The following is a 20,242-nucleotide window of genomic DNA, read 5'->3' as shown; positions in this document are numbered from 1 at the left end:
GGGTGGAGGGAGCACTCCCATTGGTTTTAATGGGAAGCCTTTTTTCCAATTATAGTGTTATGAGCTGTAAGATTCTAACATGCTAACTGAAGCCTGTAGAGTCGGACATGCAGCTCGCTCTCTCCATTCCTGGGAAGACTGTGGCATTGTGTTAACACACACTTGAATGCTACAGACCAACAAACTGACAAAACTACCTACTTAGGCTACTTTAGCTCTTAATTCCTTCAGAAGCACTAATGGTGTTCTTTAGCTAAACGTACAAATTAAAGTTATAACTTGTTTGCTAAAGTTATGGACGAAGACATGAAATTGTTTAGGATGAAAACAGCCTAATACATAAACTAAGAGTTAACAGTTGAAATGTATTTATTAAAAAGAGTGATTGAAAGTTAAAATAGAAAGAAAAGTGTAAACGTTAGTTAGCAGTAATGGAAACAAATGTAGCAAAAGTAGCATAATGAAAAAGTGTCCACCAGAAACGTAATTAGCAAACCTGTAGTTAAAGATAACTAGTTTGCTTATCATAACTGTTAAACTGTTAGTTATATAAGGTCCTTTTAAAATGACCCTTTCCAAATTTTAACGCTCACCACCAATATTCATCCGTGGATGTGTTAAAAAAAAATTAATCTTTTTCTTTTGAATTTTCTACTTAAGCAACATATTTCCTCAGGAAGCACCGACTTGTCTCATTATTAGCATTAAAAAACTGCTGTACAAAAGCACTGAGCCACCCTTCATTTCTGGCAGAATAGGAACTGTGTGCAGTGATTTATTGAATCCTAAATCTAAGTGTGCTAACATAAATGAAAAAGCAAAAAAAAAAGCATTTAAAAAAAAGCTTTCTTTCTTTCTTCTCCACAGCCTGAGCTCTGTGAGGCAGCATTCTTGTCATTTCTTTATGTAGTCTTCAGGAAAAGTTCTCCAGGCTTCTTGAAGGACGCTCAAAGCTCTTCTTTGGATGTTTCTGCCTTTTGTTCTGTTCAGGCCACTTCGCTGCTTTCATCGTTTCATCACTTTTGAAAAGATCTCCAACACCGTGGCTGAAATGCAGCCCCGAGCCATGACAGAACCTCCCTCATAGACACTCGCTGGTGCGCCTCTCTCCTGACGTCCTCCTTACACACTGATCACGACTTGAACCAAAAATTTCAAACTGGGATTCATCAGACTCCAGCAGACCAGTTGCCACTGATGTTCAGTCTTTTCTCCCAGTTTCTCATCCTTAAGGCTTCTTGAACGCCTGAGAGCGTTTGTGATGAGGCTTCAGTGAACAGCACGTGGATCACCCGAAGGTCCCGATGCATCTCTCAGGTCCTGTGTCAGATCTTTGATGGATTTTTCCTGTTTCTTAAAGACACGACTTTCAGATATTGTTCATTCACTGTCAATGTTTTGTTTTTTAGACCTGCCACTTCTGCTTTAGTCCTCCACTCGTCCAGTTTCCCTCAATTTTTTAACAACACACTACACATTATACTGTGACATGCCAAGCTGATAGTTCTTCTAGAATCACCTTGTTGGTGCAAAGATACAATTTTATGTCTGTCGAACTGTGTTACCGTTGGTATTTTTCATAGATTCAACAAAAATGGGAACAAATGATGTGTTTTTGTCGTAGGCTGCAGGTAGCAAAGTGCCTAAAGATACAATTTAAAATGTGTTCTTTGCTGAAATTTTCTTTTATGTTCACACCACCGGTTTATCCTTCGAGTTAGGTACCTTTCTCTGCTTGGATGCTGCTCACGAGCACCTAAAAGGAACAAAGACTGGCTCTTTGGATGTCATATGTCAAGAAATGAGGGGTGGCTTTAAACTTTTGCACAGCATTGTACCTGTACAGAAATGAACCACTGACAGTTTATGGAGAGGAGGTGTTGATGGAGGAGTCCATCTGACAGGTGTTTGGGAGAACACCAGACAAAAAAGGTTGAACAACCAGTCTGAAAGCGTGGCCAGTTCCTAATGTGGTGACATAACTGTGCAAGAGGACGAACCATCCTGCAACAGTTACTAATGTATTCATGATTCTTGCCAGGGGTCAGATCAAGTGGCTCTTCTTGTAGATGCGTCGACCCTTTATTCTACCAGGGAAGGCTGACTAAGCACATTAGTTTATTTTCAGAGAACGACCTGCTGTGAACTTGCACAGTTTAAACTCTGTGTTTAAGTAACGCTGTGTGTAGCAGCGGGCCGGCGTGAGCAGAACATCCCTCTAATATTGTATCCCTGTAATATCCTGTCCATTTTCAAAAAGTGAATCTTCAGAGAGGGCATAGAAAAAGTGATTAGCAACAAACTAATAAGAATATAATTTCCATTAAAACTTTGGAATTACAATTAAGCAAAGACACAGGGGGGTTCGTTTAGATGAGAGAAAATACTTCCTCACTAATGAGCAAATGAAACCGTCCTCAAAGTCATAAATGAAGGATTTACTCAGAACCTTTCTTCGTGTAATTGGCTCGTTGGAAACTGGAGCAGAGCCCGTGAGCTCTGCAATGTGTGCATTTTCTGATATAAGATATGAAAACTATCTTCCTCAACTTATGTTTACAGCTTCAACTATGATCTTGTTTATCACAGCAGTAAAAAAAAAAAAATATTGAGTTGGACAAGCTGTTCAAAGCTGTTCATGCCCTCAAGTCAGATCTTCCAGCTGGTGTGGGGATTTAAACCTTCAGTTAGAACAAGCGCCTGTTGGTGCTTCAGGCCACTGCTGCCCCACATGGAGACACGCCCGAGTGTGGGGGGTTTCTCAAAGATCTCTTCTGCCCTCTTCTGGTGAAGAAGTCACACCGCAGCCTGGTGTCAAACTTAGAGGACTGACGGGAGATCAAAGATGGAAGTCTGTTTATGAAATATATTATGATTTGAGGTCTACTCTTTGAAACACTGCATATTTGTGATGATTTGACATGTATTTAAAAAGTTGATTTTATCTGATGTAAACTGATTTTTGCCAACGTTCCAAAGAGGCTCTGTGTTTCAGTGTCCACTTTTATGTCGCTAAACATCTGCACAACTTTACATCTATTCTGTTTGTGCTCATCTTACAGAAGGATTAGAAGGAAAAGATTATTCTATTGAGAATTTTATTTTTAAAGACAATGGAGGATATTTAGGTTCAGGCTAGCAGACACTATGTCACACTGGAAGGATGCACTGCAAACACAAAGGAAGGTGATAAAGTGTGTAGATATAGTTAGATGTTGGGGTAGGCTAAATATGAGAATGGAAGAATGAATCTGTTTGTGTACTAAATGGACTGTATGATGTGTCGGTTTTTAATTTTTTTTAGCACTCAAAGCACTTTTTAAACTGCTGCATCCACAGACACACGCATGCACACCCAGATGGATGCATCAGAGGGTATTTGGGATTCGGTGCCCTGCCCAAGGACACTTCAGCATATGGCTGCAGGAGTCTGAGATCAATAGGATCAAAGTGCAGAGGTTTATACAGGAGATGTGACTGAAATGAACAGTATTGTTAAAAAAAGTAATTTCAGAGTTCAGCTTCTTCACGGCCATGTTGAGTTTTCAAATGCTTAATGGGCTTCATTACAAAGCTAATTATAAAATAGTATATATACTCATTTTAATAACCGAATGATTCCCTGTAATGTTACGTCATCTGCGTCACTATTTACAAACATTTGTGAAAGAATGTGGTTGTTCTAAACAGATCACTGAACTTAAGCATCTTGTAAAGCAGCGGTCTCCAACCTTTTTTGCGCCACGGACTGGTTTATGCCCGACAATATTTTCACGGACCGGCCTTTAAGGTGTCGCGGAAAAATACAAAACAAAATACAACAAAACAAAACTAGTACCGAAAAAAAGAAGATTTATTCATAACACACGTGAAAAGACCCAGGAAAACCGAGTTAACGATAAAAACGAAAACAAAATAACACTGAAAACCCTGAAAAGCATACATTTCACACCTGAGCCTCTACTCTCGTGGCCCGGTACCAAACGACTCACGGACCGGTACCGGTCCGAGGCCCGGGGGTTGGAGACCGCTGTTGTAAATGATCATTCGAACAAATCACCATATGACATCTCTTCTCTTCTTCTTGTTCCATGATCAGCTGTAAGTAGTATTATAGCACAATGGAAGCATTCAGGATCCGTAGCAGTGTAAGACCACGGTGGTTACACAGCAGGGTCACAGCGTGTTGCCAGCTCTCTGCTGACTCAGTAACTGCAGAGCATGAACATCAGTACAAAGGCTGTGTGTCGGGAGCTTCATGGCCTGGGTTTGCACAGCTGACCTGTGTCGTGTTTGCTATGGTGATTGGTTTGTTATTTTGGATCGGGATATAACCTGTTATGTCAGGGTGCTCTATGTCACGGTACTGGGTCGTGTGGCCCAGTGTTTGAGTTTTATTGTATTTCGTTATTCATTGGTTTTCTAGTTTCAGTTTAGTTTATCTGAGTAATTTCTACAATGCACAGGTTGCTGTTGTCCTTTGTTTGTGGATCCTTTTGTGTCTTCTCCCCTGTTCTAAGTCTCCCTGCTTCATGTCTCTGTGGTTCTTGTTGTCAAGTTCCTGTCGTGTCTGCATCTCATCATGTTTCCTGTTTATTTTGACAGTTTTGTTTCCATGTTCTATGTGCTTAGTTTGCACTTCCACTGTGGCATCATTATGTTCATTCTAGTCAGCTGTTTGCTCATACGTCTCCACTTCCCCTGATCTCCTCATTTGTGGAGATCGGTCTTCCTGTGTTCATTGTCTCGTTGTCTGTGTTACCCTCCCTACCCTTTGTCACAGTTTCCCAGTCAAGCCATAGTTGTTATCTTGTCTAGTCGTAGTATAAAGTCTCAGTGAGAGTCATAGTTTCCCAGTTTACGTTCAGGTTTTCCCTCAGTTTAGCCTTGTTGTATTTCCTTGAGTTTTCAGCCCTAAATAAAGGCTCGCTTTTTGTTAAGTTCAGTTTTGTCTACTTGCCTCTGTCTGCACTCGGGTCCTCTACTCTCTCCACACAGTCCTGAATGATCAGGCTCCGTCGTATCTTAAAAACCTCACACTATTATCTGACTTCACTTTCAGGCTGCTGGCTTATTTGTGTTTCACAGAGTTTCCAAAGGTAGAAAAGGACGGAGAGCCCATAGCTGTTAGTCTGGATTCAGGAGACAGACATGTTCGGCACTTTTAGGCTTCCAGCTCTCCTTTTCTGATGAAGCTTACAGTTGGGGCGGGATCAGTTTTCTTAGTTGCTGCTGCTTGACTCAGACACTGAACAGTGCTTCTCTGCAAAATATGCAGTCATGTGACTTTTGTTTACGGTCTTTTGCAGTTTGTGTTTTGTCTGTTTTGGGATTTTTCTCTCTTTTCTCTGTCCTGACCCCCTGACAAATCGATAGACGGCCCATCATCGAGGCTGGTTCTGCTTAAAATATTTCCCTGTTAAAAGGGAGTTCTTCTTCACCACTGTCTCTAAATGCTGCTCAAGGGTGGGGGTGGGGCTGATCATTGGGGCTTTTTCTCAAACACTGCAGTGTCTTTACAGTACAAAGCATCTTGAGGTGACGGTTGTCTGTTGCACTACTGAATAGATTTGATATCTGTCCTTATCATTTACTCTCTTAACAACCACGAGGTGACTAGCTGCCTGGCACATTTTCAGATACTAGAAGCTAAAATGTTACACATGCATTTTGAGCAAAGAGTTCTTCTATTGTCAGCTTTTCCATTTGGCAAAAATTCCATAAAAAAGGAGTGGACGGGATCCTGGTGACTCTCACAACTGTTGCCCAGAGCCACAGATGGGGCAGGAGCAACGAGTGCAGAACAAAGTGAAACTAGGCTGCATGAATAGGATTTTTAATGGATAATAAGTTGTGTTTATTTTTGGCTAATGCCAACTTTTAGTAAGTAAAATTAATCTTCCTTTGTTAGTGTTAATGATTGATAAAATTAGGAAGGTTATAAAGGTTACAGCAGAAAAAGACTGAGACTCGGTGACCTTAATCTAACCCTGTAACCTTCAACAGGTCATCGCTGAGCTGAGCGAGGTTAACAGATTTCAAAATCACAAAATTAGGAAACAATAAGTTCTTACCTGTGTAGTTTCTGTCATCTGTGGCAGGGAAATAGAAAAAGGACAAAAGAAGAATTGATTACAAATATATTCAGATTTTTATTTTGTTACAATAAATACTCCAACAGAGTGGGTAAAAAAAAGTTTTTAACTGAAAGCGTTCAATGTTACTTCGCTCCACTAGGGGGCAGCAATACAACACCGTAGTTATCCTGTGAAAGGGTCTGGAAGAGGTTTATGCTGAGCAGCAATGCCTGGCTGGAAGTCCCTATTATGTAATAGTATGAACAACACATAGCATATAAAACCCAACAGAAAACCTATAAACCTCATTTAATAAAGGCCCAACACAAACCACTGTCTCAATGCTCTTTCAGTCTATTTGAAGCATTCACACATGTAGGTCAGCATTTCTAAATCTAGACTTTTAGGGATTATACAATAAGGGCCCTACTTTCCAACTGTGCTGATAATTCCTCTTTCATCTCTTTTAATACTACCATTCCCATAGCAACTTTACTCGTTGCCATGCCAACTCCTCTGATAACCAGTTGGCATCTTGTTTCCTTCACTTGTTTGTTTCATCTATGTGTGTGTGTGCGTGTGTGTGTTTGTTTCCAAAATCCTCATTTATTTGCACTAATTTGAACAAATCTTTTCCGACAGCGGACACGCCATCTGCTGTAACTGAGAACACTGATGGGCGTCAGTGACATCACTAATACCCACTCAGGCTCTTTATTCCTGACTGTTGTTTCATGTACAGGACGTCATTTGCTTTACCTGCCCGTGCCAACGGTACAGACGACCCTCTGAGGATTTCCACTGTGATTGGCTGCATTATTTATTGCTTAGCAACAGTGCTCCACTGATGGGAGAGCAGGTGTTTGCAATTATCTGTCATCTTTAAAGCCTAATGCTCCTATTTTCGGGAGGCAGACTGAAACCCAAGTGAGCAGTGGTAAAATACTGGGCTACAGCGATTCTGTGGAAGAGACACTCGGGAGAAAATTAAAATATAATACATGCATGCTTGTCCTCACCCCCAGGCCAGAGTATATATCTGTATATTAAAAAAAGTTTCCACCTTGCTCACTGAAAATCAGCAGATTTCTTGGTATAATACCTTTAGTATATTTAATGAATCTCCCAGCCATAATTCAGAAGGAATCATTCAGAAGGAATCCTGGCTAAAAGATTCAAAAGGAATCAAAGAATCGCTGCTACAAGTTGAGCCTGGTATCAAAAAGAAACCTTTCAGATGCTCCAACCAGCGCAGCTACCTTTGCCATGTGATTAGATGACCCTTGAAAGTTTACCCAGAATGCTTTTTAAACTTTTCTTCAGTAAATGACCAGAAAATAAATCAACATCCAGGGTACCGGTGCTTGTTTCTGTTCTTCTACATCACAGACGTTAGTTAAACTGGTGCAGTTTGCCTCTGATATATACGATGCTCATCACTGGTTAGAGAAAAAGCTGTGCTGACGATAACAAACCCATTTGTGGCTGTAAACTTGATTTGGTTGTGGGTTTTGACAGTTTAAATGAGGCTTTCAGCCCTAAAAAGACTGTGCAGCTATCTGCTGTACGTATGGAGTTATGAGGGATCAAAGATGCTGGAAAAAATAAAGTAGCTAAAAGTACCAGATTTCAACCCACCCCTGTGTACTTTGATCAGGTGGGAGGTGGGAGGCGCTGAGTGATGAATAAACTGTCACATCAACTTTCTGGGATCTGGAAAATCCTATTTAACCTTCACGTGACCAAGTAGAGCCATTTATGACCCCAGCTGTTTATTACTTATGCCACTGTGATATTTTTAATTATGAAAATGTTTCCTGGTCTGATTTTTCAAGGTTTTACTTCCAAGAACACAAATACATGTAAGTTTTGTTTTTATTGGGAATTTTTTTTCATTACAGGCTTTAATTTGAATGTTTTGCGGTGAACTACCAGAATTAGAGCACACCGCCAGAACTTGGCACCCAAAATGACGACGAAAAGAAGAGCCCAAGCAATTTATTGGTAGGCCAGTATTGTTAGCTATTATTAGCTATCTACCCATCTAACAGTATCAGCTTTTAAATTGCTCAAGGACTTAAACTTCTTGTGACAGAGGGAAACACCCTTCTTCCTTTCCATGACCGCTGATGTTGCATAGTTTGTCCACCAGAGGGCACTCTGCAAGTTCCCTGTTGTGTTTTTAGTCACCCAAAGCATAAATCGGTAAATAAATAATTGAACATAATTTCTTTATGTTTTGCGTGTCTGAAAGATGAAAAAATATAAGCGATTATATTAAAATATGTGATTTTTAAATCAGCCTTAAAATTCCTATCAGGAATGAAAACAGCTCCGCAGAGATGATTGGAAACTGCAATTTGCATTACACCATTTTAGAATATGCATCATAGATGAAGGGAGCAGTAGTGTAAGGCAAACACATAGTGCCATTAAATAGTATTCATGTTTACATTATTATTTGTTGCTGGATTATTGTGTATTATCACAATTATTGAGCTAATTGCTTATATTTTTAAAGGTAAAATTTGAATGTCTCAATTCAATATTTTACATAGTTGCACTGATTTGCAGAAATGTCTAACAGACAAACTGTGGTAAAAGAAACACCTAAATCCATAACAGCTGTTCGACAGTCACTCAGAGACAACATGATGTTTCTCGGGGGGTCTGCCTCCGTCTCACTGAGCGTGCCCAGTTTTTTGCTTATTAGGAAGAAAAACTTTGGTTTGCAGGTATAAGAGTTGCTGAATCTAGTGACAAAGTTTGCAACATGAGGTTTACTGAGGCATGATTATTACTGCGGTGAGCAAGAAGGATGCCTGGCAGACAAGTAAGGATGAGAAGCATTCTAAGTATTTCGACATTTTAAAAAAGCCTGTAATTACCTTGAACAAAGAACCTCGGTGGAAGAGCTCGTGTCAGATTTTATAACTGTGACATAATCTGACAAAATCACAGCTTACACGAGTGATGTACAAAGACTGTGCTGTGATTTCAGCTGTATTTACATGTAAAATGATCACTGACAGGGAAAATTAGAAGCTACAGACAGTCTCTTACTTTGCACAGCAGCAGCTCCCACATAGAGGCTGTGCATGAGAACAGAGAGGGAGAGCAGCGGGAGAGCAATGGCTGCGAGAGCTGTGCTGCAGAGGAGTGCTGCAGATTCTTCACTACGTGCCTTTGAGAAGGAGAAAAACTTCCTAAAGGGGGATGAAAAGTTGCTCGTTCTAGATAACAAAGTTGCTGATTAGCAAAAAATGAGATAAACTGAAGCTTGATGAACACTACTCAAAGTACAAAATGTCACATGACCAAGCTGAGATTGAACATCCAGCTCGAATCTTACAGAAACAAATATTCAAGTGCCTGCCTAATATTCTGTATAGTTTGTTTCTGTTAGCCTGAAAGCATCAAGTCAGAATCCTGAAATGGATCAGTGCTGTGTTTGCCTGTAGTGTGTCAATATAAAGATTTTCTAATTAGTGTAAAAAGCATTTAATCTGCTCTTTAGCGAAGCTGGAACCAGAGACTGGTTGCCAGTTCATTAAAAAGTCCTAAATAAGGCCGTAAGTATTTTATATTTCATGATTGATTGATTCCTGTAACCAGCTGTGAGCATTAATGTCATGGATTGTATTTTATTAAATTGCATAAATTTAATGCCTGGAACAGAAAGAAGCATCGGTGTCCTGGATGTTTGATTCATTTACTGGAGAAAACTTTAAAAAGTCAATTTTGTGTAAACTTCCCAGGTCTATATGACCACGCGTGCGACAGGTGACAGCCTATCAAAAGCCTCCTTTGCGCCTACATTTTGTTACCAGCCTCATCCTCTAGCTGTGGTTCGCTCCATGTTTGGCACTCGTTTGGTTTTCCAGGGAATGACCCAGTTATCATTCTTTATTAAAGCCTGAATATTATTCACATAATTAGTTGTTTAGACCTAGTTTTATTCCTCCTGAGGTCTTAAAATACATCAGTGTTCTTTTATTACTGCAGAAACCATGTATTAATTTGCCATCAAAGCAGCTGCTGTTTTAATTTTCTATTTATTAACCAATTTGTTGTTTTAGGTGTAAAATATCAATAAAGGCTCAATATTTTTCCTCACTGAGTAAATTATAGCCTCCAGTTGTTACTGTGATTCATCACCATCATTTGCAACTCCAGTCATGGCTCCAGTCATAGTTTCAGTGTCATTAATTACGCTCTTTGTTGTCAGTCGGCTTGCTTCGCCCGCTGAATCTCTCATGTAACAGAAAATGGCATCCCACTATATGACATAATTATCTTAATTCTGCTAGAAGGCGCAGTATAATGGAAAACCTGATATATTCTGAGACACTCACACAGGCAGGTGGGTTTAGGCGCGTCCCACTTGCCCAGCTTAGTGCAATGGCTGATGTTTCTGCCCTCCAGGATGAAGCCGGCGTGGCAGCTGTAATGGAGCACGGTTCCTTCCACGGGGGGCCCGGGAGGCTTCGCCGTCACCCTGCCGTTCTCCAGAGACGTCCACACCCGCGGGCACAGCAGCACTGGAAACAAGAAGAGGGAGTTATGGAAAGGTAAATCCATAAATACACAAAGAAGGAGTTGCACAAATGTTGCTCAAAGGGAGATGAATTCATTGTCTGCACGACCGGGTGCCTCCAAGTCCAGTTTTAACCCTCAGCTCCATTTCTCTGTCTACCAGCTCCCGGGGAAACGCTCGGCCTTCTAAGCTGATTTACGCTCCGCTTCGTTCACTGCTCAGTTCCTCTCCTTGTTTAATGGGGTTGCTGTTCAGTACTGAGGTTTATCAGTAAAAAGCCTGAAAACAGGATTTAAAAAAGCAGGAAGAGTGAAAAACAGTAGTAATGCGAAAACCAAATTGACGGGTTGAAAGACACTCAGAGGATAATTATGGTTTATTTAAACCTGGTGGATCCACCATGGGAAGCAAAGAAATCAGTGAATTTCCACCTCAGAATCACGTGATCTGTTTGGTCAATTACTTTCATACATATATAACGAAGCTTTCCTTCATGCTATGAATATTTCTGCCTCTTTCAGATTAGAGGTGCGTTGAAATTTGGCACTTCTAAATGTTTTTTGGGGGTTTTGCACTAATTTTAAGCCTTCATAAATTAATAAATTCAAGAGACAGTCACATTAAATTATTGGGGCATGAAATCACAATAATGGGATTTCTAACAGTTTTTAAAACATCGCTTCAAGAATTTAACGTCTATGGCGCAGATGAACAGAAACAAGCTTCGGTACCTGTTCGCATTGTTTGAGCTCTGTTTTTAAAATAATTCACTGTTTGGCCTGATAGTTGATTCAAATGTAGTTCATTTATATTTTTGTTTATTTACTGTAAATACTGACGGTGATTATAATGTGTTACCAAGCTTGAAAGCCATCTCCACTCAGGATAACGTTCACATAAAAAACATTAACTGCTTCATTCGAGTCAATTAAAGGAGCAAAAAGAGCTCGTCGCTCATTAAAACACGACCTTCATTCAGTAAAGAGTCTCCCTGATGCCGCTATGATTAAAATAGATGGAGGCTTGTTGTGCTTCATTTCTGTGGCATCGAATTTGGTAGCTGCAGTTGAGAATTTTTAGATCGGGTTCAGTAACATCGGTGTCACTGACTCACAGCTATAAAGCTGTTAGTCACTCTCGTATTTACAGTTTTGATTAGGCACAAGTAAAAAAAAAAAAGCCAGTTTTCCTTCGACTTTTCACATATCTGGTAATCAACACATGTTGACAAGTCAAGATAGGGCGTTGTTGTATTTCTCAAATCTCCCTGTGTATGTCTCCAGTCAGGATTTTGCTCGGTACACCACTGCAGTGGATTTAAATCAAACGTGCCGACTTTCAGCCTTAAGTCAAATTGTTTTATAAAACCTTTTCATTTTCTGTTTAGAAGACACAGCCTCTTTATACAAAGTCGCCCATTTTCAGAAGTAATTGGATAATTATTATTATTATAATTCCAGAGGCAGAATTATAAAGATGCTGCCAGTGGCACCTGTGCTATGAATTTGGATATCCTATGCTAGGTTATCACACTGACTTGATTTTCAGAAAACTTGACCTCTGACCTTGAGGTCGAGGTCACTGACATTCAAACTTGTTCGAGGTTTTTAGTTGCTGCACCTACAGTGTCAATTTGAAAGGAGTAAAACCTGTGATATTTATATATTTTTCATCAGTAGTTTCAGCAGTCTGTAAATGTTAGCTAACTTAAGCCTAATATTAAGAAACAGCCTTGAGGAGTGGCTCTACAGTGTAGTGGTTTATAGATGTGCCTAACAAGCAGAAGGTTCCCAGTTCATCCCCGTGTGGAGAAACAAATCCGACATTGAGGGCTGCGTCAGGAAGAGTATCAGGCATTGCAAAAATCTGCTAAATCAAACATGTGGCGCTGCGTGCTGTGAATGAGCCGCTAATATTGGTGAGAGTACACACATTTAACATCTGCCTAATTTACACAGCTGTGAACCTTTCAATTCTTACTAATAACAACATATCAAACAATTATTGCTTCATCTTACTAAACAAAGCAGCAACTGACTGAAGCATGCCTCAGTGTTAGTGCCACCGATATTGATTTATTAGAAATACTTTAAAGAAAAAGAGTTTTCACACAACTCTGCTGTCCTGAGGCCCCGCCCCAGTATTTCAGTCAGCTCAGGTCGGGACTATGAGTGAACCATTGCAGACGCTCTGTTGTAGATTTGCTGCTGAGCTCGAGGTCATCTTGAGATCATTGTCGTCTGTACAGATGACCTCACCTTTGAAACAGAGGAATTCATGGTGAAACCAATAACTGTAAGGAGCCCGGGTGTTGGTGGAGCCCAAATCATCAGTCCACCAACACCGTGCTGACAGCTGGTGTGAGGCATTTGTGCTGATATGCAAGTGTTTGTACATTATGGCCAAACATCTCCACTTTGGTCTCGTTTGTCCAGAGGACACTGCTCCAGAAGTCTTGTGACTTGTTTAGATGTAACTTGGCAAACTTAAGTCACGCTGGTTCTTTTTACAGAAGAGTTTTGGGTTTTTTTTTCTGGAACCTTCATAAACAAACCATACTTGTTTAGCCTATTTCCAGTTGTACTGTCTTGAGCTAACTGAGGCCTGTAGAGTCTGAGGTGAAGCTCTTGGACTTTTTCTGGTTTCTCTGATGATTGCACCGTCTGATCTTGAGGGAAATTTGCTGGGAAGATTTTGGCACTGTGTTAACACAAACACACGTGAGCGCTCCAGACCTGCAAACTGTCTAAAGCTCTGCTTTTACTGAGGTGCTCACATTTACATCTTAATCCTCTGAGTTCCAGTAGAAACAGTATGGGTGTGCTTGGGGTTTCTGCAGGACTGCAGAATCCTTTACTAGCCATGTCAATCTGCACTTCAAACTGTTAACAGGAAACAGGAAGTCAGCCTGTTCCAACAATAGAAGGCCCCAGGCTGGCAAACTGCCAATTGTAAAATAATCTGCCACATCAGCCAAATTCATGGATAGCTCAGCACTCCAAGTGTCATGTTTAATTATCCAATCTTTGACCCTTCACTTACTTTATGTTAGTCAGTCGGGCCTTCTGTAAAAAATGTTAAGCACCCTTTAATTACAGGAAAGTGAGCTGAATTAAACATGTCTCAGAGGAAAGTACTTAACCACCGTTTTAATCCAAATCTTATTTTTTGCTCCCAAAAATTACACAAATCGTGATCTTACTGACAGAAACCCCTTAAAAAGGAAAATTTGTGTAAAACATAGTCTGTTAGTAGGAGTTACAAAAGTAAAATGCATTTGGTTTGTATCAAAGAAATTGAGGCAGACTTTGTTGGAGATTTTCTTGCATGTAAAATATTTTGGGGACACATCAGAGAGGTTAAATCACCAATGATATAAATCTGTTTGACCATTTGTAAGATTTTTAAATGGGGTTTCATTCACATAAGCATAAAATACTTGTTTTTGTTTTTCATGGTTATGTATATTATTTCTTCCCAGAAATAAGAGGAAAATGACTGCTGCTAAATAAGGTAAAACGCTGCTTTAACTACATGCAGACCAATCATGCTTCACTCCCCAAGCTCGCTTTTCTGAGCCAGAAAAATCCCTCCTCACAGCTGGCCACAGGCATGCCTCTAGTTAGCTTTAATCATGCCCAACGTGGTCTGGGGATAGCGTCACTCTCTCTGGAAACAAGGCTAGTCATGATGCCACACATTTCATTAATTGTAATGAAAAGTGGCTCCACTGCAGAGTCTGTCGTCATGTAGTAGCCCTGTGATGTTCACGGCGACTAATCTAAACGAGAAGAAAGGAACGCAATCAGACGGCAGCCTCGGTGACAGAGGCAACGGGTTAAAAAAAGTCTCTTTTTTCAAGGTTTTTCATCTCTTCTAGTTACGGCTGCTGCAGAAAGAAAACGAACGACCTTCCCTACAGTCCACACATGAATAGATTCCTTCATCTGAGCAAGCACTGCAGTAGGTAAAAGTGGAATATAAATGAGCAAAAAGCTGAAAATGTGTCTGAGATTTAAATGAATTCATCCTGTGAGATTATTTCTTTCCCTTGTTTGCATATTTCCAGGCACTAGTTTCTAGTACATCTGGCAGTGTTCCCACACACGTCTCAGAAACAAAACGGGCACAAAGTAGTGACGGAGTCGTTAGAAAGTTGGAAAATGGAAAGTTTTGCGTTAGTTACCAGGAAAAATAAAACAGGAATAGCTTTTTTCTTTTTTGTCTGATCTGGAAATGGCCGGGCTCCTCGGTGTTTTTCTGTTAAGCTGCCGAGTTTGTCGAATCTTCCTTCCAGCATGCGAGTACAAAATAAAACTCCAATCTGCACATTGCAGCTTGTGCTCTTACGTAAGCCAGAGAAAACAAAAAATCCTGCTTCTGAGAGTGTACTCCTGGGAAGATTTCCACTGGTGTTAAATGTGAACTGGAAGAACAAAAATGGGAGGTTTCAACTGGGATTTGACTGGATTGCTGCCCTTATTTCAAAATTTGCAAGAGCCAATACAAATTTGGTTTGTAGAGAGATACAATCAATTTCATAGTGCAAATTTATTCATTAAACATCATCTAAATGTCTCTGAAGACACAGACGGCCTCAGTGGAGACAGTACAGATCATTTCATATTTACATGTATTTATTTTATAGGCCTTCACTTATTTTCCAAGCAGGGAGCAGAGGGAAAAGGCTTCATCTCCCCTGTAGAATAAACATATTCTCATCTCTGTGTCCCGTTTTTTTCTCACTGCCTGTGCTTTGACACACTGGCCACGTGTGTCCAAAATGGGGTCATTAAAGTCCAGTTTAAAAGTCACAGGTTTACCTGACAGGAGGTCGCGGTTGTGGTTAAATAGTCAGTTATGATCAGGAGGGTCTGAGTCATGTGATCTGTAAGTATCTATGTGGTGACCATAAAAAGAGCTAATCTTATTCTCTAAATACTAAGGAAAGTTGCATTAATGCTTCTTTCATTTCTCCCTTTAGCACATGCGCTGGGCCGTCTTTATGAAATGAGATCAGAATTCAAAGTGACAGACTAAAAGCCCGTTCATGGAGAAACAACAAGGCTGAGAAGCGTCACAGATCATATCGTTTAAATTATGTCTGCTTCCATCTTACACCATAACTTGCAAATATGCTGATGTGCTTTGAACAAACTGTTTAATTAATAGCCGAAATGGAAATAACAGTAATGTAGGCGAGTCTGCTGGTTATGGCCCGTTTACCACGTGCAGCACTTTGTAACATAGGTTTAGAAAAATGCTCCATAAATAAAATATAATTAGCCAAATTAAAATGATCAAAGTGAAGTAGAGGTTGTATTGCAGCTCTGTTTGCAAAGCTTACGTCCTCATTCTGAGCATTGTTGTACTGCCAGCTTTTAGGATTATGGTTAATTAATTTGACTTCAAAGATGCTAAAAGCTTTCGTAAAGGAACTGTTAAGATGGATCGTCTTCAGCAGGAAGAGGGAAAAACGAGTGGACCAGAGGCTGGGGAGCATTTTCTATTACAGCCACTTCATTTCAACTCACTGTGATGATTAGTGAGCTTTTTTTCACATCAGTAATAGTGTCTGCAGTGATGTGGACGCTGTGCAGGTCAGTTTGTGGGTAAAATGTACAGAAAACCAGAACGCAGTGATTTTCAGATCTCATAAACCAAACGTAGAACACAGAAACATATCAAACCTTTTAACTGAGAAACTATATTATAAAATATTAACTCAATTCAAATTTGATATGTGTGACACGAGTGCAAGGGACGAGGCCAGAAATCAGTATTGGATGCCTGAGCCAGCCTCAGCCAAAGCTCATTTAAAAAGGACTGAGGCAAAGTGGAAAACTGTTCTGTGGTCAGACGAACTGAAAATTGAAATTCTTTTTGGGAAACATGGACACCACATCCTCCAGACTAAAGACGAGGGGGGGGGCTTGTTATAAGCACTCAAGCCTCCGTCTCTGACGGTATGGAGGTGGATTAGTGTCTGTGGAGCTGGCACATCTGGAAAGGCTCGATCGATGCTGAAAGGTATATGCTGGTTTTAGAGCAACGTGTTTTTTTAAAGACCTTGTGTATTTCAGCAAAACATTGTTAAATTGTGCAGAATCGGGGTGCTGAACTGGCCTGCCTGCTAAAATTCTTCAATCAGACAAGAATGGGACAGCATTCCTCCCCCAAACCTCCCACAGCTGGTCTCCACAGTTCCCAGATGGACTTTAGTTAAAAGATGAGGGCATGCTACACAGTAGGAAACACGACCCCATCCCAGCTTTTTTGTGATGTGTCGCTGCCATCAAATTCAAAATTACTGATTTTATTTTCTTAGAATTTTCGCTGCTTAAACATTCAATATGTTCTATTGCTAATAAATTATGGGTTAATTAGATTTGCAAATGATTGTATTCAGGGGGTTTTTCTCTTCCCGGTGTAGAAGTCTGTGGGAAAGTGGCCTTTGCCTTCTTTCTTGCTGAATACAGCATGATGTTACTGTTGCAAATGATGGTCCTTATTAGAGTGAGAATTGGAAATAAACCAGAGCGCGCCATTGACAAGCAATTTGTCAATCACAAGTCATCAGTGTGTGTGTTGTCCGAGGGTTTCACAGTCACCCCTCATTTATGACGTCTGCTTCCAAAAAGATGCCAGTTTGAGACTTCAGAGTGGGACGTCACTGACACCATCCTTTATATACAGACTGTGGTGAAAAACATTGGATATGGAAGGTGAGGTTTTTGTAGTTCATCTTCTTAGATGTTGTAGTTTTAATGCAACAGACTCATATCAGCAACATCCGTTATGAGCTTATCAAGCAATCCAGCACAAGTGCAGATTCTCTGAGCACTGTGGTGGTTTTCCCCAAGTCTCCTTCACCTCGTGATGTTTTCCATCAAGGTGAAACAACAACAACATAAACAACAACAAAAATGTGATTAGGGAAAAGCATTGGAGTTTTGTTTTTGACCACAGCCTGTTTTTTCCATCCCATTTGAAGCTTTGTGTTTTTCACCCACTCGCTGTTCACCTGCTTGTTGGCTTTACTCACCAAAAATGGTCAGACTGCAAAGTAACCACTTTTATTTCAGCCTGTCACACAATCATTGCAGTACGAGTTCACCTGGAGAGAAAAATAAACCACAATGGCTCACTATCAGGCATGGATTGGCCTCCCCAGAGTCCAAACGTCAACACTATGGAAGTACTCGACAGAGAACTGAACAGAAAGCAGCCAACATCCAAAGAAGAGCTTTGAAGAGCCTTTATGAAGCCTGGAGAACTGCATGTCTTTCAATAAGTTGCTGAAATAATTTTACATTCTTGTAGCAAAATATAAAGAAATGATGGGTGGCTCAAGACTTTTGCACAGTACTGTATTGGCTTTTGCATTGCATGAATTCCACTAAAAGTATTCATGGATGTTCAGTATTGTGGGTGGCTGACGAACTAGAAACGAACATTTCTTGAGCAGTAAAAGTAGAGCTTCAAAACATGCTGCAGCTCAGTTACACTCAGAAGAGTTTTCCTTTACCAAAAAGGTTTCATTTAGTATTCTTTGTAATGAGAAAAAGGAGCAGGGAATGCTTTGGGAATAGGAGAGCTTACAGCTGGATGGATGTTTCACATCAGCCTTTTGTGAGCAGTATGAATTTTGCTCTGTTGCCTTGTCAGTCAGCTTAATCTACCATTGGAACGTGAGGGCCGAGTCGGACGGTGCAGGAGTCCAAATGTAACAACTCATTTTGTTCCAGTGCTTGAACGGCCTCTCGTGGCCTTCAGAAGCAACCAGGTCAGTGAAGGAAAGACTGACTGTTGGTCTCCTCACGCTAACATTTCACTTACAGTTTATCAGAGCGTCGCCTTGTTGAATGAGGAAGTATAAAATCTGCACAAGTCTGCGTTAGTAAGAAGGCATGGGGTCGATGGCAACAATCAGAGGATCACAGTTCCTGCCTTAGTATTATAACGAGCGGCGTAGAAGCGAACATCAGATCAGATCAGAAACTTTATTGTCATTGTCATGAGAACAACGAAATGAAGAATGGTCCCCGATCATTGCATCATCCCTAGCAATATCAAAATATAAATAAAACAATAAAATTCAATAAATAAAATAGATAGAATACTTAAAATACTAATAAGATATAACAGTAAAACATTCACATACATTCCCACACACATGCTTCAGACCGTGCATAGATTAACACAAGAGTGGCGTGATGGACATTTTTTTGTAGTATTCAGATGTGTTATTGCAGTTGGATAACAGCTGTGTTTGAGTCTATTAGTCCTTGCTCTGATTGCCCTGTACCGTCTGCCTGAGGGCAACAGTTCGAACAGGGAGTGGCCAGGATGTGAGGTGTCTTTTATGATGTTTTGGGCCTTTTTAAAACAGTGGGCGTTGTGTAGAACTTCCAGTGTGGGGAGAGGGCAGCCAGTGATCTTTTGGGCAGTGTTAATGATCCCTTGGAGTGCTTTCCTCTGAGCCCCTGTGCAGCTAGTGTACCAGATGCATATGCAGTAAGTTAGAACACTCTCAATGGTGGCTCTGTAGAAGGACACCAGCAGTCTCTGTGTGATGTTATTCCTCCTGAGAATTCTCAGGAAGTACAGTCTCTGTTGGGCCTTTTTCAGCAGCTCGGAGGTGTTCACACTCCAGGAAAGGTTCTCCTCTATATTGACTCCCAGGAAGCGGAAGCTTGCCACCCTTTCTACACAGTCCCCATTTATGAATAGTGGTTGGATCTCTGCCTTTTTCCTTCTGAAGTCTATTATGAGTTCTTTGGTTTTTGAAGTGTTGAGGAGGAGGTTATTGGCCTTACACCATGACGTCAGCTGCTCCACCTCGTCTCTGTACGTAGACTCGTCTCCCTTGGAAATGAGCCCCACCACTGTGGTGTCATCTGCAAATTTCACAAAGATGTTGCTGTGGTGGCGAGGAGTGCAGTCGTGTGTGTAGAGAGAGTAGAGCAGTGGACTGAGCACACAGCCCTGGGGTGAGCCAGTGCTGAGACTCAGGGCTGAGGATGTGTGATGGCCAACTCTGACTCTCTGTCTACGGCCCGAGAGGAAGCTATTGATCCACATGCAGGTGCTGTCTGGAAGCCCCAGGTCTTGTAGCTTGGCCACCAGTTTGTGTGGAAGGATGGTGTTAAAAGCTGAGCAGTAATCCACGAAGAGCATCCGCACATAGCTACCATGCTCTTCCAGGTGAGTTAATGCAGCATGGAGTGCTGTGGCTACAGCGTCTTCCGTGGATCGGTTTGCTCTGTAGGCAAACTGGTGTGGATCCAGGCTGCGGGGCAGGGCTGCTGTGATGTGTCTGCGGACCAGCTTCTCAAAGCATTTCATTACCACTGGGGTGAGTGCCACCGGTCTGTAGTCATTCAGGCCGGTGATGTGGGGCTTCTTAGGCAAGGGGACTATGGTGGAGGACTTCAGGCAGAGTGGGACAGTCGCCTGTGCGAGGGATTTGTTGAAGATCCTGGTGAAGATCCCAGCCAGCTGTCCTGCACAATCCCTCAATATTCGACCTGGCACACCATCAGCCGCCTTCCTCGGGTTAACAGCCTGCAGCATGCGCCTCACCTCGTGCTCTTCCAGGGTGAGGGTGGTGCTGCTATGGGTGGCG

At 41.1% G+C, this 20,242-nt stretch overlaps 1 protein-coding gene across 8 annotated transcripts in view; it reads right to left on the bottom strand.

Moving 5' to 3' along the window:
* gabbr1a (gamma-aminobutyric acid (GABA) B receptor, 1a) overlaps positions 1 to 20,242 on the bottom strand; it is a 126,969-nt gene that overhangs the window by 90,361 nt on the left and 16,366 nt on the right. For all 8 annotated transcript variants that reach the window (XM_082553002.1, XM_082553003.1, XM_082553000.1 and 5 more), the window contains 2 exons: positions 10,433 to 10,618; positions 6,075 to 6,092 (listed from right to left, as the gene is read on the bottom strand). In XM_082553002.1, coding sequence (XP_082409128.1) covers positions 6,075 to 6,092; positions 10,433 to 10,618 — 204 coding nt within the window. The remainder of the gene's footprint in view (positions 1 to 6,074; positions 6,093 to 10,432; positions 10,619 to 20,242) is intronic.

This window comes from Aulonocara stuartgranti (genome assembly GCF_965226115.1).
Source record: "Aulonocara stuartgranti genome assembly, chromosome: 11".
Taxonomy (NCBI): domain Eukaryota; kingdom Metazoa; phylum Chordata; class Actinopteri; order Cichliformes; family Cichlidae; genus Aulonocara; species Aulonocara stuartgranti.
This window is presented reverse-complemented; position numbering and strand designations above follow the sequence as displayed.